The following is a 23,003-nucleotide window of genomic DNA, read 5'->3' as shown; positions in this document are numbered from 1 at the left end:
TTTTGCACAATAATAGATTCCAATAGATTACTCTAGTCAATAGTCTTAGGCATAGAACTTACTTTTAAAAGTGGAAGTCACTTCTTTGCACACTCAGCAGTTTAACCTGGAATGTTACAAGCAGCCTCCTGAAGATTTTCTATGTCTGCCATATCCATCATGTCAACTGCCACGCCATCCTTGTTTACATTCCTAATATGCTGTACCCTTATACCAAGAGTTGCAAGCTTTACACTAGATTAAGCTTTTTGCCAATTTATAGTAATTAAAAATATAAAAAGTTTTTATTAATAAAATATTATTACAGATGTAATTATAATAATACCATAAATAGATGATGAATTTATTTTCATTTGATTATTCTGTATTTTCGTGGATAAACCCGCAAGTTATCTGTGTTTAGAAGACAATTTGATAGTAGTACAAGTTATACCGTGATTTTAAATTACAATTATAAACTTGCATTTATGGAACAATGGTTGCTCTCATAGGCACTGTGGTGTGGCTTTATTCCAAGTTTTATTTTTCTTCCGGAAATTTTCTGCCACGGTTTTATGCATAAAGATACTTCTATTATTGTTTTATTAGATATGTACGAATGCCATAGTTTCATAATTATGTATAGGTAAATATCTTTTAATGTTTCTAACATAAACAGTTCCTGAAATGAAAATTGAATCAGAAGAATTAACATTATTTCACTTCTTCAATCTGAAATCCATTTAAACAATCTTCTTGAAATTGTAATCTTAATAATCAATGATTTAATGCCATACAAAAATAAAATATCATATGTTCAAACTAATTTATATAATTTCAAAAAATTAATGCTTAAGATAATTTAGTATTCAGCTATTACATTTATTAGAAGCAATACCAGAGAATGGATCTAATGTTTTTCTATATAAAATTCTTCTTGCACTGTGCATTATGTAACTATATTATATACACACAACAATACAAATAAATTGTTCTCAAAGGAAATTGTTTGTAACTTGATTAAATTGATTGTAAAAGATTTTATTGTACAAGATAACTTTGTTCAATGTTTACAATTTGTGCCTTTTTTAATACATATAAAGTATAAATTAGTACAATATTTAAGTTATTATAGGTTACACAGAAAAATGGCATCTTGATTTATAAGAATTTTTACAAAAGCTTAAATCATTTGAATTTGCAGGATATAGAATTATAACTATTTACAATATTTTCAGTATGTTGCATACTTCAAGATTCTTTACAGTTTTTCCTAGAATAAAATAAATTTAAGTCAAAAATTAATAGAACTGTTCTAAGAGAAAACTATTTATCTTTTAAATATTTATTTATGTTCAATGAAATCCTTTAGTTGAAATACTTTTATCTGAAATAATCGGGGAGACAATTTTGGATAAAGAATCACACTCCATAGAGAAAGAATAAAAATTAATATTTTTACTTTATTAATGTATTTAGTTTAATTCTATTATAACAGTAAAATTATGGTTAAGGCACTTAAAATTTAATACCTACAAATAATAAAATTGTCTGCTTGTTTATTTAAAACAAATAGTTTTTCATTGAAACCCACAATATACTGATGAGACTTTGAATTAAAGGCAAAAAGCACAAACAATAAACTTAATATTAAAATAAAGTACAACACTCATATATACTGTATATACTGTACATATACCATACACATGCTTCACTGTGTGTAGGTATAGTGAAGTATTTAATGCATTATAAGCCAAGACTAATTATACTATATATGCTTTTCTATCTGTACTGTAATAAATAAAACCTAACTTTACGATAACGAAATAGTTCAATAATGGGTTTATGAAAGCTCATCAACAATTGTTGCTACATAAAAGAACTCATAATTTCTGGAATTAAACTCTCCGAAACCGATTTCAGTTAATCACCTTTTCAAGTAATTGATTTTCGATCATCTATACTCTACTGTATCTGACTCATAAGTGCTTTCTGTATTATACTGTACTTTCCATAATTATATTTTACTTACATGTCTTTCTTTAATTTTCTAACTGCAATTTTCAGATTTTCCTGAAAATTTTATTATATTTTTTTAATTTAATTTTTCAGAAATTAAAATAAATTTTGTAATCTATATGTAATCTATTACCTTTGAGCTATTCATTGCATCTCTTAATGCAGCACTGGCAAAAGTTAAAGATACGTTTTCGACATTCGTTTCATCAAACTTTAAAATCTGATCGCCAACTTCAATTCTGCCATCGAGGGGAATAAATCCTCCTTCCCATAATTCGCCTACTGTAATTATTCCTTCTACAGATGAATATATACCTCCTTCCATCTTTAGGTTTAGAGGCCCATCCTTAAGAAAAGAATCAAATAAAATTTATAAATTAATCTTTATTGTTCTATAAAATTCAAGAAAAAATTTTTAAATCTGATTTCTATGATAATACCTAGTAATATTAGAATTAGTAACAATAAATGAATAAATAAAATACTTTGAAATGCTCTAAAAAACATAAACTTCTGGAATTATAAAACAGCAGCTTCAATAAGTAACTCGCTTAAGAAAAAATAATTCTGTGAGAAATGTAAGGGGAAACCACTTTAACTGACATTCCAAATAAATGGCAACACAAATTCTTCCTAAGTCATTCTAGGAACAATATAGAAATTTTAGAGAAAGAGTCAAACCAGCAGAAAAGAAAGTCAGGTTTTTGGTTTCTCTAAAATCCTGACAATACTAAAAGTGTCAAGATCAAGAAGCAGACCAAGTAATGACTATACTGAACAGATAAAACAAAGTACAGCATCAAAATAATATCAGAAAAAAATGATGAAAGCACAAGACCCAGAAGGAATGGAAAAGGTTGTTATGAAATTTTAGGTCTAAGTGATCCAGAAATCTTTAGAGGTGAGTATAGAAACTAAACAATACACCTTAAAAAACATTTTACTACCCCAAGTACCCAACTTTACTTGGAAAAAGAAGAGGTGCACCTGCACCTGCACCCCACTCTAAATCTGCCTCTGGGTCTAAGGATTGACATCAATCTAATCTTGTATGTCTTACTAATGCTTGACTAAACTCAAATAGATAGTAGAATTTAAAATAATTAAATTTCGAAAAAAAATCAATTATTTTGAACTGACTGCTGCAATCGTGCCCTGAGAAATTTCTTTAGATACTAATTAATTAAAAAGTATTTTTCTTACTTCACATTTTATCAATAGTAAACTTTGATATCAGAGTCAGCAACAACACTGGTTGTGAAAATTTATATTTCATTTTATTCAGAAAAATTGTTTGCTACGAAGTGATATATCTATTTAATAAAGTAAGAAATGTTAGAATATTTCTGTAATGAACATAGATGATATCTGTTTCATTTGTTCAAGAAACAAAAAAGGCTGAAAGGGACCTTATCCTGGGCCTCATAAAAGCTCTCAATGACTTTGTACTCAGGACACTAATATTATTGTGCAAGAATATTGTGAACTATATGTAAGATTATTAGTGATTTTTCTCTTATTTATAAAGCCCAAATATGCTGTAACAAAAGTAAGTTCAGTTAAATAAAAATTAATTGATATGAAAAAATTTTCATTTATTGAGACTTTTGTATGGAATGCACTCGTATGCAGAAATAAGAGTTGAATGCTGAGGAAATAGAATATCAGGCACTTAGAAGCCATAGAAATGTGGATCTCAGACAAAAGTACAGATCTCATAAAAGAAACAAAATCAAACAGATGAGTTTAGAAAGAATAAATGTAAAAAAGAAATCATTACAATGCTTGAAAAACAAGACGGCAATTTGATTTATTAACAAATATTATTGAAAGAAACAATAGAAAAGAGAAGAAGAAGAAGCACAATAAACAACATAAAAAACTTAATAACTAATATGTTTTTGTATGTTTTAAATCTTGTAAAAGAAATGACAAAAAAAAAAGAGATTTATGGTTGCCGCATTAAGACAACATCTTTAGAATACAGATATACATATAGATTTTATTGTATTTATTGTTATATTAATTTATCTGTCTGTTATTTAAGCTGGAATAACTATAGGAAATAAAAAAATCATATACTTGCATGAATAAAAATTAGGTTCATCATACAATAAACACAACTTTCAATATCTTAGAAATGTTTGCTATTTATGTTTTATTCATATAACAAGCTAACTAACTATTATATGTAATCCTACATAAATCATTTCTATTACAGTAGCGTTTCACACACTCAACTTGATGTGGACTGAAAAGGTGACGAATTACCGAAAATGATGATCTTTAGCAGTGATGCTAATCTAAAGAACAGAATATTTGTAAAGATATTTATATATGCAAATTATATATATATATGTATTAACTATATACCAATAGTGACTATTTCTATTTGTGGTTAAATTTTAACTTAAAAATATATTGGCTTTTCAATGGCTACTTTCAAGTTATTGACATTCAGTTATAACATTTTGCAATGGCACCTTCGAAAAAAGGGTTATATTCTTTGTTAAGACATGGAATTGATGCTGTTATCAAGTATTGTCAGTGAAGAATGATAACTTATTTGATTCCAGTGTTAAGTTATAGGGGTAAGAATTAGATTACGTGTATTTTTCTTTTATTTCCAAGGACATGGTTTTGCAGAATGTTGAATTATCAAGAGTTCAACTGTATCAAAAACAGAATTTAATGGAATTTTATACATGAAAAATAGTAAAACTAAATTAAATGTTATTATGATATTTGGCTATAGAAAAGTTGTTTTGTGGATGAAAGCCTAAAGACAGAAGAAAAATCCTGGCTTTAAGTAAGTGGAAATTTATTAGAAACACCAACATGTATCAAAAATAATTAAATATCTAATATTATAATATAGGCATTGAATATAATAATTTGTTTTAAATTATTAATAAGTTTAAAATAATCTATAATAAATCTAGTTGGAACTGTGTCTTGCAGTGAGAATCTTTCACTGTAAATATTGTAAAGTCACCAAGATTAATTAAACTCAGTTACTTTTAACAGAATTATTAATATTTAAAATAACTAGATCATGTTTAATGACTTTTTACTAATGATTTTTATACAATAATATAATGGTTGTTGTTTTATTAAATATTAAAATTCAGAATTATTTTTAAAATGTATTTATAATTTCTCCTTATAATTCTTGAATCTTATATTACCCAATTAGTTTTTCTCTAATATAAAAATTCTATTCAAACACTCTAAATGATTTTATAATACCTTCAAAAATGTAAAAACTTTTACATCATCTTCAGATTCTTGCCTACAATCATTTATCTGGAATATAAATTACAAATCTAATTAGTATTTCTTAAAATTAATAAATAAATATTTCACTGCAATTGATACTAACATCAGATTTTGTTTTCTCATTACTTTTGTCACTTGTGCTGTGACCATTTTCTACTGGCAAACTTGAAGAAATTTTCTTTATTGGTACTTCTGGTGGTGATTTTGTTCTATTAAATGTTTTAACATTCCATAATTCCTAAAGAATTTTAATTAATTAATCAATAAGTTAAAGAAAATTATATTTAGTTCCTGATTTGCATACAACTGATATAATGTAAGAATTTATATAATTAAAACTTGTAGCCTACTTATATTTCTTTAGTGTTATGAAATTTAACAGTATTTTTAAACTCAGTCTATAATAAAATTAATTTCTGTGGGATGTTAATGACTTATTATAAAAAATAATAATATTTATTTTATTATATTCTTTTTAAATAAATTTCATTGTCTCTCTATTAATACTTACATTATTTGTAGAATTGTTTTTAATTGAACTAACAGTTGACGTCTTTCCCTCTCCAAACATTTTACGATGTGCAACATGCATTTCTTCCATCAACATTTCTAAAAACGTAATATAAGATTACTTAACACAATAATATAATCACAGTTTTATAATATTCTGATTGACATTCTCTTTTTGTAATTATTTATTATTATTATTATTATTTGAGAAAGATAAATTCCTTAAAAATTTAAATCATCCTGTAATGTAAAATAAGAAAAACTTTATAAGAATACAGTCTAAACTATGTATGTATCTGCACATGTTACACTTGTACCATAAACATAAAATGTATGCAACTCACCAGCAAGATATATATGGTATGTATACACAATTCTAACACAGTGATCACCATACTGTTTTTCATTTTCATGTAAATAAAACCTTCAGGTCAATTAAAGCTTTAAAGTGAAATAATAATTTTTCTACCAATTTGGTGCCCCTAGACATGTGGTGGTCCTAGAGTACACTATGTAGCTTTTGCAATAATCCATCACTACATATAACCAATACTAAAGAAATTCTATTAATTTCAAGAATATACTTTTCTTATACTTAAATAAAAAACCTGTTTTCAATATGAAATATTTTAGTCAGTTTTCTATATAGAATCCCAAATTGTTTATCCTCATTATACACTGTAGATAACTTTTAGTATTGCATTGTATAATAAATTTGCTCAATGACAATATGATGGAACATCCAGAAAAGTCACCAATACCAGATTACATTGAAAAGGTTCTTCTACATAGAAAAAAAGGAAACAAAATCACCATCAACTAATAGTGCTAAGATGCAGAAGAGAGAGAGAACCCAGAAGTACAGTTACTTGGTGTGTTTAAAGAGGTTTAAGTTTCCTCTTCCAAACAGTAACCTTCTTCTTCCTCTTTATCAGCCACACAGGACATCACCACTCCTCACTAAATTGTGTTATTTTTACCTTAAATTAAGTGTATTTGCTGTTTAAATTAATGAAATGGGTTATGTTTAAAGTCTGAAAAATGAATTAATTCACTTTCCATTATTTCTACTGGGGAAAAGTAATTCAAACTTCAAACAATTCAGAGTTTGAATGAAATTTGAATGGCCTCCTGGAACAAATTAAATCTGAAGGAGGTGGCACCACTATAGATCTGATTGTATTTACACACAATAAAAAACTATCAACTGTGTTTTGAGACTGAAGGGTGTCCAGCTCTGTATCTATCCAACAATACCCACAGACTATGAAAATTGGAGAGGGGCACAATCCATAAAAAAAGGGGATAGTAAAAACATCACATAATATTCAGGTCCTCAAAAATATTCAGGTCAATACAATATATATACTGTATTGACCTGAATATTTTTATTTTAATTTTGTCATCAGTAAAAAAGTCTTCTGTCATAAAAATAAGTAACTAATTTAAAAATAAAATGAAACATTAAAGTTTCTTGGGGATTAAGAAAAGAGCAACCTGATGTTAAAGGTGGACATATGCCTCAAGTCCCCAATGCACAGGTACTGTACTGTACCTCTGTATCCATCTAGATCAGCAGTTCCCAACCTTTTTTCATGAGCATACTCCCCGTGGCATTTCCAACTTTCCAACCAGCAACGCATGTGTAAATCTCACACTGCCTGTTTGTAGAGACTGTTGCCACTTTGAATTTTATTTTGACTTGGTTCTCGGTTCCCTGAATACCTACAAGTCTGTTTTTCTTTTATGCACGCAGGATTTGGGCTCCTAATACTCTGTGTCAAATTGCAACTTCTGACATGTACTCTTTCATACCTCTAAGCTGGTAACACAGCAGGCAGTACAATTTTATAAACAAGACAGTCTTGTCAATAAAAATTTAATAAAAATACTGAATAAATAATGTAAAAAATTACCACTTGTAGAGAAAATCTGGAGAAACTAGCTATGTCCTTTTACTTGCTAACAATAAAAAATACTTTTTCAAACAACACGTGGGGATATTGTTGAGAGATAACAATAATAATGGTAACATACCCCATCATCAAAAGTCCGTAGCATAATCACTAATCACACATAATGGTATTCCCACTACCATTGACCAACTGCGCAACATTTATTGATCTGTTGCATTGTACAATCGGCAGCATAAGTTTTTATTTCTATTTTTGCATTTTGAAATGTATAATAAAGTTTGTGATTATTGCAACGAACATTTTTTACCCAATAATTTTTTAATACTATTAATTTGTGATACATAATATATTATTTTTTCTGCCATAACTAACTAACTTTTTTCTGTACCCGTAAGCAACCTATCACATACCCTGTGTTGGGAATCGTTGAACTAGCTCATTCATTTTTGAACATTCCACCCATATATGTGCTTAATTTTCTGATAAATTTCACCATGGCTGAGATTTCTTACTCACAAAAAGCACAAAGTTGCAAATGTTTCAACTTTAGATGACACTTTTAAATGTTATGCTATGTTTGAACAAATACTATACACAAATTTGAAATTTGTTTAGTGGAAGAGACAACAATACTATCAGTTGTGCTATCAGGAAAAATGTTTTTATCCCTTTCTGAACAGTAATTAAATCAAGGTGTAAATTAATTTTTGTTCCACTCTTATATTTGAAGAATAAAAATTGTTTCTTACCATGTTGTTGTCTTTTTATTATATTTTCAGGAAATTTTCTGTTTTCATTTACTGGAAATAAAATTCAAATAATGAGAAATATTGGATGATATAAAATTTGTTCTTTAATAATCAAATATTTTTACTTTCTCCATTTAAGTAATATTATAAATGATAAATGCATAAAACATAAAAAACAAATTTACAATTAGTTAAACTGGGTATATTATTTACAATATTATAATCTAAGTTCTTTTTCTTTTAACTCCTTCTAGGTAGATACTAAGATACTAATATAGTTATTTTTTGCTCATTACAAGATCAACAGGCTCACAACAGGACTAACCTCATCATATCAAAGTCAAATCATCTATGAAACTTATCAGATTTACTGAACGTGAATGTGGATCTCCAGAATACTAGACTAAGATAAAAGCAGATCGAGCAGTTTTAGTTGAGTCAACCATCAACTTGACTGTCATCTCAATGTATTATCCTATGGAGCAAAATACAACTGCAATGCAATGTAGTGGTTTCCCCATAACAAACAGGCAGCAGAAGTTGTCAATTGTCCATACTGGCAAATGTGAACATTCAGATGTGAAATCAACATTGTTCAAAATACTAGCCTTCCATCTCTACTATAGGCACTGCTAGATTCTGTAGAAAAGCTGCCTCACTAGGTGTGAATGCTTGCTTATTAGCTGGCTCAAAGGTCAAAAAATGCTGTCTATTTTTATCCTAACACCTTTACCACTTCAGCCATCTAAGATGTAACATTAAAACTCATGTTAGTTTAGCCATACTGGCACATAATCAATATGCTATAGAGTCTTAATTTGCTTGATTACCATTAAAACACAGATGTTCAGCTATTTCTATCCAAAAATTTACATATAACTGATGTTAAAGTCTTGCAGTTTGCTTTAACAACAATTTACAGAATAATAAACTTAGTGTTTTTATTCAACAATTTCATTTTCAACAGTTTTGAAGTTATAATATACAATGTTATCATATAACCCATATAAAATTAATAGAACAAAAATAAAACCTTTGCATAATCCATCCCAATATACACTCCTCATCACTTTCAAATATAGATAATCTGAGTTATATGCACAAAAATATGGCATACTAGTCTAATATTTCATTGTTCAATTTATCACGGTTCTTAACAGCCATGTATATTAACGTGACCAGATGTCCCAATATTGGCAGAACAGTCCCGATTTCTAACAATTTGTCCTGCATCCTGTAGCGTTTTAAAAAATCCTGAGTTTTGGAAAAATTAAGTTTTTGTCAATTATGTGTCATAAACTTATGTCTTATGTTTAAGATTTATAAAGATCATTTTGTATCACACGTATCAGTGCCAAGGTGTGCGTGAGCATTGGAAATAAAGAATGCTACATTAACAAAACCCTTTGTGTTTGTGGCAAAGATCAACAGAAAATGGTTTAGGGTGCACAGCTGCAGCAACGGAGCAGTGAATGTGTTCATAGGCTGTCCAAACAAGCAAACATTTTGTTCATTGCATGTTACATAGTGCATAATATGGTGCAGAATATAAAAATTGTGGAATACATGCTGTTCTTACCAGGAACTAATGCCGTGACTGAACATGTTTTTTTACCATAAATATAGTGTGGACATCTGATAAATTACAATTAAGTGTTGAGACTTTGAAAGCCATATTATGTGTGAAATATAATTTAACAAATTCTTGCAAAAAATTTCATGACATTTTAAACAACGACAGCAATCTACTAAAAAATTTCATTCAAATGAGAAATATGCAAAAGAATAGTGTTTTTAAAGATTTTTTATATTTGTAAATTTTACAAATGTTAAAATTTAAAAAATATAATACAATACAATTTNCTTTGGATAAAATAAAAAGGTACATTTATTTACAAAACACAAAGCTTTTATATGGTAGATAAACTGTTTACAAGATTATACAATATATGGACATATATAACTAATAATTTGGGAGAGCTACTTGACTATTTATCCTGGCATTTTTTCCTCCTCCTCCTTTTACAGTCCAGCAATAATCCATCACTACATATAACCAATACTAAAGAAATTCTATTAATTTCAAGAATATACTTTTCTTATACTTAAATAAAAAACCTGTTTTCAATATGAAATATTTTAGTCAGTTTTCTATATAGAATCCCAAATTGTTTATCCTCATTATACACTGTAGATAACTTTTAGTATTGCATTGTATAATAAATTTGCTCAATGACAATATGATGGAACATCCAGAAAAGTCACCAATACCAGATTACATTGAAAAGGTTCTTCTACATAGAAAAAAAGGAAACAAAATCACCATCAACTAATAGTGGTAAGATGCAGAAGAGAGAGAGAACCCAGAAGTACAGTTACTTGGTGTGTTTAAAGAGGTTTAAGTTTCCTCTTCCAAACAGTAACCTTCTTCTTCCTCTTTATCAGCCACACAGGACATCACCACTCCTCACTAAATTGTGTTATTTTTACCTTAAATTAAGTGTATTTGCTGTTTAAATTAATGAAATGGGTTATGTTTAAAGTCTGAAAAATGAATTAATTCACTTTCCATTATTTCTACTGGGGAAAAGTAATTCAAACTTCAAACAATTCAGAGTTTGAATGAAATTTGAATGGCCTCCTGGAACAAATTAAATCTGAAGGAGGTGGCACCACTATAGATCTGATTGTATTTACACACAATAAAAAACTATCAACTGTGTTTTGAGACTGAAGGGTGTCCAGCTCTGTATCTATCCAACAATACCCACAGACTATGAAAATTGGAGAGGGGCACAATCCATAAAAAAAGGGGATAGTAAAAACATCACATAATATTCAGGTCCTCAAAAATATTCAGGTCAATACAATATATATACTGTATTGACCTGAATATTTTTATTTTAATTTTGTCATCAGTAAAAAAGTCTTCTGTCATAAAAATAAGTAACTAATTTAAAAATAAAATGAAACATTAAAGTTTCTTGGGGATTAAGAAAAGAGCAACCTGATGTTAAAGGTGGACATATGCCTCAAGTCCCCAATGCACAGGTACTGTACTGTACCTCTGTATCCATCTAGATCAGCAGTTCCCAACCTTTTTTCATGAGCATACTCCCCGTGGCATTTCCAACTTTCCAACCAGCAACGCATGTGTAAATCTCACACTGCCTGTTTGTAGAGACTGTTGCCACTTTGAATTTTATTTTGACTTGGTTCTCTTGTAAAGTCACCAAGATTAATTAAACTCAGTTACTTTTAACAGAATTATTAATATTTAAAATAACTAGATCATGTTTAATGACTTTTTACTAATGATTTTTATACAATAATATAATGGTTGTTGTTTTATTAAATATTAAAATTCAGAATTATTTTTAAAATGTATTTATAATTTCTCCTTATAATTCTTGAATCTTATATTACCCAATTAGTTTTTCTCTAATATAAAAATTCTATTCAAACACTCTAAATGATTTTATAATACCTTCAAAAATGTAAAAACTTTTACATCATCTTCAGATTCTTGCCTACAATCATTTATCTGGAATATAAATTACAAATCTAATTAGTATTTCTTAAAATTAATAAATAAATATTTCACTGCAATTGATACTAACATCAGATTTTGTTTTCTCATTACTTTTGTCACTTGTGCTGTGACCATTTTCTACTGGCAAACTTGAAGAAATTTTCTTTATTGGTACTTCTGGTGGTGATTTTGTTCTATTAAATGTTTTAACATTCCATAATTCCTAAAGAATTTTAATTAATTAATCAATAAGTTAAAGAAAATTATATTTAGTTCCTGATTTGCATACAACTGATATAATGTAAGAATTTATATAATTAAAACTTGTAGCCTACTTATATTTCTTTAGTGTTATGAAATTTAACAGTATTTTTAAACTCAGTCTATAATAAAATTAATTTCTGTGGGATGTTAATGACTTATTATAAAAAATAATAATATTTATTTTATTATATTCTTTTTAAATAAATTTCATTGTCTCTCTATTAATACTTACATTATTTGTAGAATTGTTTTTAATTGAACTAACAGTTGACGTCTTTCCCTCTCCAAACATTTTACGATGTGCAACATGCATTTCTTCCATCAACATTTCTAAAAACGTAATATAAGATTACTTAACACAATAATATAATCACAGTTTTATAATATTCTGATTGACATTCTCTTTTTGTAATTATTTATTATTATTATTATTATTTGAGAAAGATAAATTCCTTAAAAATTTAAATCATCCTGTAATGTAAAATAAGAAAAACTTTATAAGAATACAGTCTAAACTATGTATGTATCTGCACATGTTACACTTGTACCATAAACATAAAATGTATGCAACTCACCAGCAAGATATATATGGTATGTATACACAATTCTAACACAGTGATCACCATACTGTTTTTCATTTTCATGTAAATAAAACCTTCAGGTCAATTAAAGCTTTAAAGTGAAATAATAATTTTTCTACCAATTTGGTGCCCCTAGACATGTGGTGGTCCTAGAGTACACTATGTAGCTTTTGCAATAATCCATCACTACATATAACCAATACTAAAGAAATTCTATTAATTTCAAGAATATACTTTTCTTATACTTAAATAAAAAACCTGTTTTCAATATGAAATATTTTAGTCAGTTTTCTATATAGAATCCCAAATTGTTTATCCTCATTATACACTGTAGATAACTTTTAGTATTGCATTGTATAATAAATTTGCTCAATGACAATATGATGGAACATCCAGAAAAGTCACCAATACCAGATTACATTGAAAAGGTTCTTCTACATAGAAAAAAAGGAAACAAAATCACCATCAACTAATAGTGCTAAGATGCAGAAGAGAGAGAGAACCCAGAAGTACAGTTACTTGGTGTGTTTAAAGAGGTTTAAGTTTCCTCTTCCAAACAGTAACCTTCTTCTTCCTCTTTATCAGCCACACAGGACATCACCACTCCTCACTAAATTGTGTTATTTTTACCTTAAATTAAGTGTATTTGCTGTTTAAATTAATGAAATGGGTTATGTTTAAAGTCTGAAAAATGAATTAATTCACTTTCCATTATTTCTACTGGGGAAAAGTAATTCAAACTTCAAACAATTCAGAGTTTGAATGAAATTTGAATGGCCTCCTGGAACAAATTAAATCTGAAGGAGGTGGCACCACTATAGATCTGATTGTATTTACACACAATAAAAAACTATCAACTGTGTTTTGAGACTGAAGGGTGTCCAGCTCTGTATCTATCCAACAATACCCACAGACTATGAAAATTGGAGAGGGGCACAATCCATAAAAAAAGGGGATAGTAAAAACATCACATAATATTCAGGTCCTCAAAAATATTCAGGTCAATACAATATATATACTGTATTGACCTGAATATTTTTATTTTAATTTTGTCATCAGTAAAAAAGTCTTCTGTCATAAAAATAAGTAACTAATTTAAAAATAAAATGAAACATTAAAGTTTCTTGGGGATTAAGAAAAGAGCAACCTGATGTTAAAGGTGGACATATGCCTCAAGTCCCCAATGCACAGGTACTGTACTGTACCTCTGTATCCATCTAGATCAGCAGTTCCCAACCTTTTTTCATGAGCATACTCCCCGTGGCATTTCCAACTTTCCAACCAGCAACGCATGTGTAAATCTCACACTGCCTGTTTGTAGAGACTGTTGCCACTTTGAATTTTATTTTGACTTGGTTCTCGGTTCCCTGAATACCTACAAGTCTGTTTTTCTTTTATGCACGCAGGATTTGGGCTCCTAATACTCTGTGTCAAATTGCAACTTCTGACATGTACTCTTTCATACCTCTAAGCTGGTAACACAGCAGGCAGTACAATTTTATAAACAAGACAGTCTTGTCAATAAAAATTTAATAAAAATACTGAATAAATAATGAAAAAAATTACCACTTGTAGAGAAAATCTGGAGAAACTAGCTATGTCCTTTTACTTGCTAACAATAAAAAATACTTTTTCAAACAACACGTGGGGATATTGTTGAGAGATAACAATAATAATGGTAACATACCCCATCATCAAAAGTCCGTAGCATAATCACTAATCACACATAATGGTATTCCCACTACCATTGACCAACTGCGCAACATTTATTGATCTGTTGCATTGTACAATCGGCAGCATAAGTTTTTATTTCTATTTTTGCATTTTGAAATGTATAATAAAGTTTGTGATTATTGCAACGAACATTTTTTACCCAATAATTTTTTAATACTATTAATTTGTGATACATAATATATTATTTTTTCTGCCATAATAACTAACTTTTTTCTGTACCCCTAAGCAACCTATCACATACCCTGTGTGTGTCACTGAACGGGAATCACTGAACTAGCTCATTCATTTTTGAACATTCCACCCATATTTGTGCTTAATTTTCTGATAAATTTCACCATGGCTGAGATTTCTTACTCACAAAAAGCACAAAGTTGCAAATGTTTCAACTTTAGATGACACTTTTAAATGTTATGCTATGTTTGAACAAATACTATACACAAATTTGAAATTTGTTTAGTGGAAGAGACAACAATACTATCAGTTGTGCTATCAGGAAAAATGTTTTTATCCCTTTCTGAACAGTAATTAAATCAAGGTGTAAATTAATTTTTGTTCCACTCTTATATTTGAAGAATAAAAATTGTTTCTTACCATGTTGTTGTCTTTTTATTATATTTTCAGGAAATTTTCTGTTTTCATTTACTGGAAATAAAATTCAAATAATGAGAAATATTGGATGATATAAAATTTGTTCTTTAATAATCAAATATTTTTACTTTCTCCATTTAAGTAATATTATAAATGATAAATGCATAAAACATAAAAAACAAATTTACAATTAGTTAAACTGGGTATATTATTTACAATATTATAAAATATAATCTAAGTTCTTTTTCTTTTAACTCCTTCTAGGTAGATACTAAGATACTAATATAGTTATTTTTTGCTCATTACAAGATCAACAGGCTCACAACAGGACTAACCTCATCATATCAAAGTCAAATCATCTATGAAACTTATCAGATTTACTGAACGTGAATGTGGATCTCCAGAATACTAGACTAAGATAAAAGCAGATCGAGCAGTTTTAGTTGAGTCAACCATCAACTTGACTGTCATCTCAATGTATTATCCTATGGAGCAAAATACAACTGCAATGCAATGTAGTGGTTTCCCCATAACAAACAGGCAGCAGAAGTTGTCAATTGTCCATACTGGCAAATGTGAACATTCAGATGTGAAATCAACATTGTTCAAAATACTAGCCTTCCATCTCTACTGTAGGCACTGCTAGATTTTGTAGAACAGCTGCCTCACTAGGTGTGAATGCTTGCTTATTAGCTGGCTCAAAGGTCAAAAAATGCTGTCTATTTTTATCCTAACACCTTTACCACTTCAGCCATCTAAGATGTAACATTAAAACTCATGTTAGTTTAGCCATACTGGCACATAATCAATATGCTACAGAGAGTCTTAATTTGCTTGATTACTATTAAAACACAGATGTTCAGCTATTTCTATCCAAAAATTTACATATAACTGATGTTAAAGTCTTGCAGTTTGCTTTAACAACAATTTACAGAATAATAAACTTAGTGTTTTTATTCAACAATTTCATTTTCAACAGTTTTGAAGTTATAATATACAATGTTATCATATAACCCATATAAAATTAATAGAACAAAAATAAAACCTTTGCATAATCCATCCCAATATACACTCCTCATCACTTTCAAATATAGATAATCTGAGTTATATGCACAAAAATATGGCATACTAGTCTAATATTTCATTGTTCAATTTATCACGGTTCTTAACAGCCATGTATATTAACGTGACCAGATGTCCCAATATTGGCAGAACAGTCCCGATTTCTAACAATTTGTCCTGCATCCTGTAGCGTTTTAAAAAATCCTGAGTTTTGGAAAAATTAAGTTTTTGTCAATTATGTGTCATAAACTTATGTCTTATGTTTAAGATTTATAAAGATCATTTTGTATCACACGTATCAGTGCCAAGGTGTGCGTGAGCATTGGAAATAAAGAATGCTACATTAACAAAACCCTTTGTGTTTGTGGCAAAGATCAACAGAAAATGGTTTAGGGTGCACAGCTGCAGCAACGGAGCAGTGAATGTGTTCATAGGCTGTCCAAACAAGCAAACATTTTGTTCATTGCATGTTACATAGTGCATAATATGGTGCAGAATATAAAAATTGTGGAATACATGCTGTTCTTACCAGGAACTAATGCCGTGACTGAACATGTTTTTTTACCATAAATATAGTGTGGACATCTGATAAATTACAATTAAGTGTTGAGACTTTGAAAGCCATATTATGTGTGAAATATAATTTAACAAATTCTTGCAAAAAATTTCATGACATTTTAAACAACGACAGCAATCTACTAAAAAATTTCATTCAAATGAGAAATATGCAAAAGAATTAAGAGTTTTTAAAGATTTATAATAGTATATATATATTTATTATATTTGTAAATTTTACATATGTTGAGATTTAAAAAATATATAATACAATACAATTTTTGCATTCTTTGATAATAAAATTTTGTTGCTCTAGAACAGTGTTTCTCAACCTCTGACGAATTGTTGCCCCCTTCACTACAAAATTCTGATGCTGAGGGCCAAGGCTAATGCCAAATTCGTACTGCATTGAATAGATTGTGACTAGTATAATGTTATTTGTTTAATTATTGTGCGATATAACAAATAAAATATCTAATTATTCTTAAATTAATATAATGTTTTACTATATCGCCCAGAAAATTGTTTTTTGCCCCCCCAAAATATAAATTGTCACTAATCGCCCCCTCAACATGGAAAAACGCCCACATAGGGGCAATATCGCCCCATTGAGAAACACTGCTCTAGAACAATGTTTTTCAATTTTGTCATGTTTCACCAATGTTAAAATCTGGTCACCTTAATGTATATACAAGATTTCTGCAGTGTGTTTTATTTAACAATAAAACAAACAGCAGAAATCTTGTTAATAGGGATTGTTAATAAACCACACTTTTGTTTAAATAGCCCAATTTTTTCTTATCATTTATCAAAGAGCTAAAAAATGTTGGGTTTCATTTTCATTTTCATCTTAAGTTACCATCACTTAATGTTTTTCTCTGTTAACTTATTAATTAATGTTTTCTGTATTAAAACAATTTTTCCTTTTATTTTGTTCTATTGTGGAGTTATACAAGACGTCTCATATGAAATCAGTCTCATTCATCAAAAATTATACAAATTAATTTAAGCAAAGGACACTCTCTAGAAACTTTAATGTTATTTAACCATACAGAAATTTACATATGCTGAAAGTGGTGTCCTTGTGCATCTATGCACCTTTATGCATGCATAATCATGTTCCGACTGACCTTATGTAAAATACCGAGGTCAATAGATTCAATGCTTCTGCAAATAGTTTACTTAAGTTTGCATATAAGTTTCATATAATTTTATAGGTATATTTAAAATAGAAAGTAACTTCACTAATGTTTCATCAGCTCAGTTGGGTCAATTTTAAGTGAGACATCTTATATTTTAACATAGTTTTGTTAATTTAAAAAACTTTCGTGAGGCTAGACATAATGTAGTTTTTGCTTCTTCTGTCAGCTATAACTGCTGTACAACTTAACTTCACTGTCTGCTACTTCTAACATACAGTGATTCAATAAAGAAATACAACATGATCCATTTGGGTAAACTTACCTGGTTTTTCAATGCTTTCAAAATTTGTCCTTTCTTTATTACATCTTTTTTCGGCAATCATCTGAAGTTCTGTTAAAAAATTTGGTTTTGGGAGTGTATCCTTAACTGTGTGATTAGCTTTCTGTCTTTCTTCATTTAACCTTCTCCTCTCTTGTTTTAACTGTTCTTTTTCTTCTTCCAGTCGTCTTTGTTCTTCTTCTAATTTTCTTTTTTCTTCAGCTAGCCCAGAGTCTTCAAGAGAATTGCATTTTCTATATGGATTAGAAAGGAAACCATTCTGTCTTCTATAATCATTTGAACCCCTCCATTGAGCTTCTTCTTCTACTTCAGTTAGAGAAAAGTCTTTTTCAGATTCACACGTACAACTATTGTGTTCTACGTTGTTATTAATATGATTAATGCCATTTGTTGTCACATATCCATTAACTTTATCTCTGGAAAAATATATTATAAAAATTTGAATAATATATTTCATTTCTATACAACTTTTGAAATAAGAAATTTACCTTGGCACAGAATTTTCATGTATACATGTTTCATTATTGTTATTTCTTGTTGTTGAACTTGTCACTAAATCATTATAAAAGAGTTGAAGACCTGCTTCTTTTCTAACCATCAGATGAAGTTCTTTGAAACTTTTTAAAATTGATATAACCTAACAGAAAAATTAAGTAAATATTATAAAAGTTTTTGAAGTATAATACAGATGAAGGGATTATATTATTCTAGTTCTCAAGAAGGAAAAACCCATGGCTTAAACATTAAAATGGTATCATGTGATATTTGTGTGTAAATTTTAAAGTTATATTGTAAATTTATTTAAATTTAGTGACATCTTCAATATACATCAGAGGAGGACTATTTTATAATGGTCAAAACATATAGTGAGCCAAATAAAGCTCCTTTTAATTGCGATGTCTTTTTGAATGAATGGAATTAATGAAAAACACATCTGTGATCTTTTCTTTCTCTTTAAGAACTATAATACTGTAAAAATTTATTTAAATATTGCCATGTTCTATAATTCTGATTATTGAATTAAACTATAGTCTAGATTAGATGTGTAGAATATGTAGCTTTCAGGCTGCACAAGGCATCTTGCAGGTTTTTCTTATGTTTGATAAAGTATAAAATGATACAAGTTTAATTTTCCTGTTATGAATTTTATATTATGGAAGTATGTTTGTCATTCTTTTTTTATAAATGGATTATTAAATCTGTTTAAATATAATATATGACTCAAGGTTCAGACATATACATAATCTCTGCCTTTCATTTTATATGGATTGTTTTCCATAATGCACTTTTCTAATTTCTCTATCCTTCTTCCTTCTCAAGGTTCAGAAGTTAATTTATTATCTCCATGCTTCCTGCTTTGACCCTCTTCCAAAGGGAGATATGACGTAGGTCCTTGGACCTCTCCACAGATCACATATCTCTATCTCTTGGTAAAATAACATTATTAGCCAAGTCAAGAATCTATACTTCTAAAGGTTAGGAATAAAACTTTGGATAAAATAAAAAGGTACATTTATTTACAAAACACAAAGCTTTTATATGGTAGATAAACTGTTTACAAGATTATACAATATATGGACATATATAACTAATAATTTGGGAGAGCTACTTGACTATTTATCCTGGCATTTTTTCCTCCTCCTCCTTTTACAGTCCAATTTAAGGTGGCATCCTAACTAACCAAATAGTCAGGAATCCATCACATAACAGAACAAGTCTTTTAATTGTTTAGGCAGACACTAAAAACATATGTGCTGACAGATCAATTCATTCCTACATGTAAAAAGTTTATGGAGTTGTTTACATGTTCATTGGCACTCTAAGAAAGAAGTCAAGATCATTCTTTGTCTAAGTTTGATCACAACAGCTTAGCTCAATCATTTGTTAATAGTGAGTAATAGTGTCTGATTCAATGTATAAAGATTGCAATGTATGCAATCTGTAATATAAAATGAAACATTATAAAACTCCTGTGAAATAGAATATGGTCTTCTGATTTAAAAACTTCTAATCTAGACTCTGGTATCAAAACTTATTTTTAAAAGCAAATATTTATATATCAGTTTATTTTAACATATATTTTGTGTCACAATTTTATTCAAAATTAAACTATTTCTTACTGTAACATATTTCTTCAGATCAAAATTGAATCAAATAATAACTAATATATTAATAGTTATGCATATGTTATATACTATCACCTATGATTACAGGGTGGCCACAAAATCTCAATGGCAAATTTAGTGAACATTGAATTAACTATAGATCTGATGTAGCATAGGTCTTGGCATAGGAGTTGAGTTCGAGTCCCACTTCAAGCCAGTTGCATAGAGTTAAAAAAGTTCAGATTTAATAATATAAAAATTCACCATGACATGATATGAAAGAGAAACTTTCTTAAACAATGGCTGAGATCTAAGAACAGTTTCTAAGGGTTGTTTTAATGATTTCCAATCATTTACATGAAATAAAAAGTTCAGCATAACACAAGGAAAACTTAAACTTTATGCAGAGAATGGAGACGAACATACTAATAACTATTAATAAACATGCATTACACAGAGATTTTGTGGTTGCACTCTGTATGCATGCAGATATGTATAAGTGTAGGTGTTGTGTTGAAGTTTGATTATAATTCATTAATAGCATATATGACAACATGTCATTATTATCAATGATTAGTATTTAGTATTCAGGGCCAAAACTGTATTTGTAATAGGTTCCAGTAATGAATATAAATATTGTGTTCATTATTATCCTGTAGTCACTAATTAGCATATTATGAGTTATTGATGAGGTCCAATTTTTACTCATTCCAAATATTTAGATCCACAAAAGAATCCAGCCAGCATAAATGAGGAATGATGCTCTAACTATCCATGATAAATTATCAGAATCAAACCCAAAATTCACAGTAAAAACCTAATAGGCTATATATATATTACAAATATGAATATGTACCAGGAAGACATTTATTTTTACACTCGTAGAAAAATATCAAAAATAAATAAAACTACAGTGGAACTTTGGTATACAACCTTAATCCATTCCTGATATTTGGACTTATACTGAATAGGACGTATACCAAACCAACCTTTCCCATAAGAAGTAATGTAAAAATGATTAATCCATTCTCATGTAAAAAAAATGGCTGGCTTGAAACATCTCACTTTCCTGGCTAGTTCCTGCTTGATTTTTCATGAGATCAGCATGTGTTTTTTTAGCTTTCTCTCAAATAATTGCTTCTGATAGGTTGTTGTCAGCACACTGTTTTTCAGTTATCCAAAGCAAAAGCAATTTCTCAACATGATCTAATGTCTTCGATCTCTGTTTAGAAATTGATTTAACTCCTTTTGCAATGTTAGTAGATTTAATAATGTCTTTATTTTTCATGATCGTCGATACTGTTGTTCTAGGAATATGGTATGCAACAATTAAATCTCAAACACTCATGCCACCTTCATATTTCTCAATAATCTCTTTTTTTCAGTTTCATTGTGATTCTAGTCATTTTTTTTAATTTTCTGTTGCTTTTCATTTGCCTTTTTGCAATTCATGATTAATAAAAATAATAAAATTTTACTTACAAATTAAAATCAGAAGAAATTTAATAAAGTTATAAACCGTGGCACCGCGAACGTCTAGTCTAGTCTAGTACACCGATAGTGCTACTTGTTCATAAATGGCTCGTATAATTGAATTAAGTCGTTTACCAAGCAAAATTTGTTTCGTCCAAACAGGATGTATTCCGAATTGGACGTATTCTAAAGCAGATGCATACCAAGGTACCACTGTATTTTCACACCTTTATCCCCTTCATACCTTCAGGCTCAAACACCAGTCTGATGAAAGTGTTGACAGAGTTTACCTTTTCTTAAAGGTTCTTGTCCATTTCAAAAATATAATAGTTTTTAATTCTTTGCAGAGACAGACAAGGGCCTCTTGCTTTTCTCTTGCTCAATGCTTTTACCAGACTGTTGTTGAATCCTAACTGTGTGAAGGGAACAAAGATATGAAGACAAATAATTATTTATTTCTGGTGTTTCTTCTACAAGTGTATTAATATATAATATCGAAATTCTGCTTCAGTGAAGGATATGCATTTAAATCAATCATATCTTCTTCACTTTTAAGCCCATTATCAAGAGCTCATTATCTAGTAAGTTTTAGGCATGGATGTTCATCCATGCCTAAAACTTACTAGAGAAGATTTAGTTGACTTAAATATGTGCACTCCAATAAAAGAGAATTCAAATTTTATTAGAGAAACTGGTATTTATTCATTATAAAATCTGAAATATAATTTATTGACTTTGAGTAAAAATTTTTAAACTTGAATTGAATCATCAACTCTAATTTAAAGTTGAATCTTGACATTTTGCAAAACCACTCTTTACTTAAAAATAAATATGTACTTCTCTTACAAGTAAGAAATAGAATTCTTTGAAGTATAAGTATAAAAAAAATCAGAAAAAACATTTGTTAAAATGTAATATAATGTCTGCATTATAATTTAACTACAGTTGTCCCTTGATAATCCGACAGGGACCAAAGGTGTGTCAGATTACCAAAAGTGTCTGGATTACCGAAAATAATTACATAGTTCGCATTGTTTTGCTAGCAGTAACTTACAATATTCTCTACTCCAACTGTTCGAACAGAACTGCTCACATAAAACACACGAAATGTGTGTCATCGAGTAAGAATTGGATGGGGAGATTCACATCGCAACATGCTTCTGTGCAAGCAGACA

General features: G+C 29.0%; 2 protein-coding genes across 2 annotated transcripts in view; both read right to left on the bottom strand.

Annotated features, from left to right (window-relative positions):
• Positions 1–999: 999 nt before the first annotated feature.
• On the bottom strand, positions 1,000–8,501 carry LOC111639136. The gene is made up of 7 exons (XM_023384920.1): positions 8,453–8,501; positions 5,789–5,886; positions 5,381–5,515; positions 5,248–5,304; positions 2,132–2,344; positions 2,012–2,052; positions 1,000–1,252 (listed from the first exon to the last, which is right to left on the bottom strand). The coding sequence occupies exons 2-7, from the start codon at positions 5,882–5,884 to the stop codon at positions 1,231–1,233; spliced, it is 564 nt and encodes a 187-aa protein (XP_023240688.1). The 5' UTR covers positions 5,885–5,886; positions 8,453–8,501; the 3' UTR covers positions 1,000–1,230.
• A 3,487-nt stretch (positions 8,502–11,988) lies between these two features.
• The window catches only part of LOC111639130 (harmonin-like), a 35,832-nt gene continuing 24,817 nt past the window's right edge, over positions 11,989–23,003 (bottom strand). The window contains exons 6-10 of the mRNA XM_023384912.1: positions 18,739–18,867; positions 18,233–18,666; positions 12,481–12,578; positions 12,096–12,207; positions 11,989–11,996 (exon numbers count right to left, since the gene is read on the bottom strand). Of these exons, the coding sequence (XP_023240680.1) occupies positions 11,989–11,996; positions 12,096–12,207; positions 12,481–12,578; positions 18,233–18,666; positions 18,739–18,867 (781 nt within the window). The remainder of the gene's footprint in view (positions 11,997–12,095; positions 12,208–12,480; positions 12,579–18,232; positions 18,667–18,738; positions 18,868–23,003) is intronic.

Source organism: Centruroides sculpturatus, unplaced genomic scaffold (assembly GCF_000671375.1).
Source record: "Centruroides sculpturatus isolate CEXI.00-Female unplaced genomic scaffold, Cexi_2.0 scaffold1280, whole genome shotgun sequence".
In the NCBI taxonomy this organism is placed as follows: Eukaryota; Metazoa; Arthropoda; class Arachnida; order Scorpiones; family Buthidae; genus Centruroides; species Centruroides sculpturatus.
This window is presented reverse-complemented; position numbering and strand designations above follow the sequence as displayed.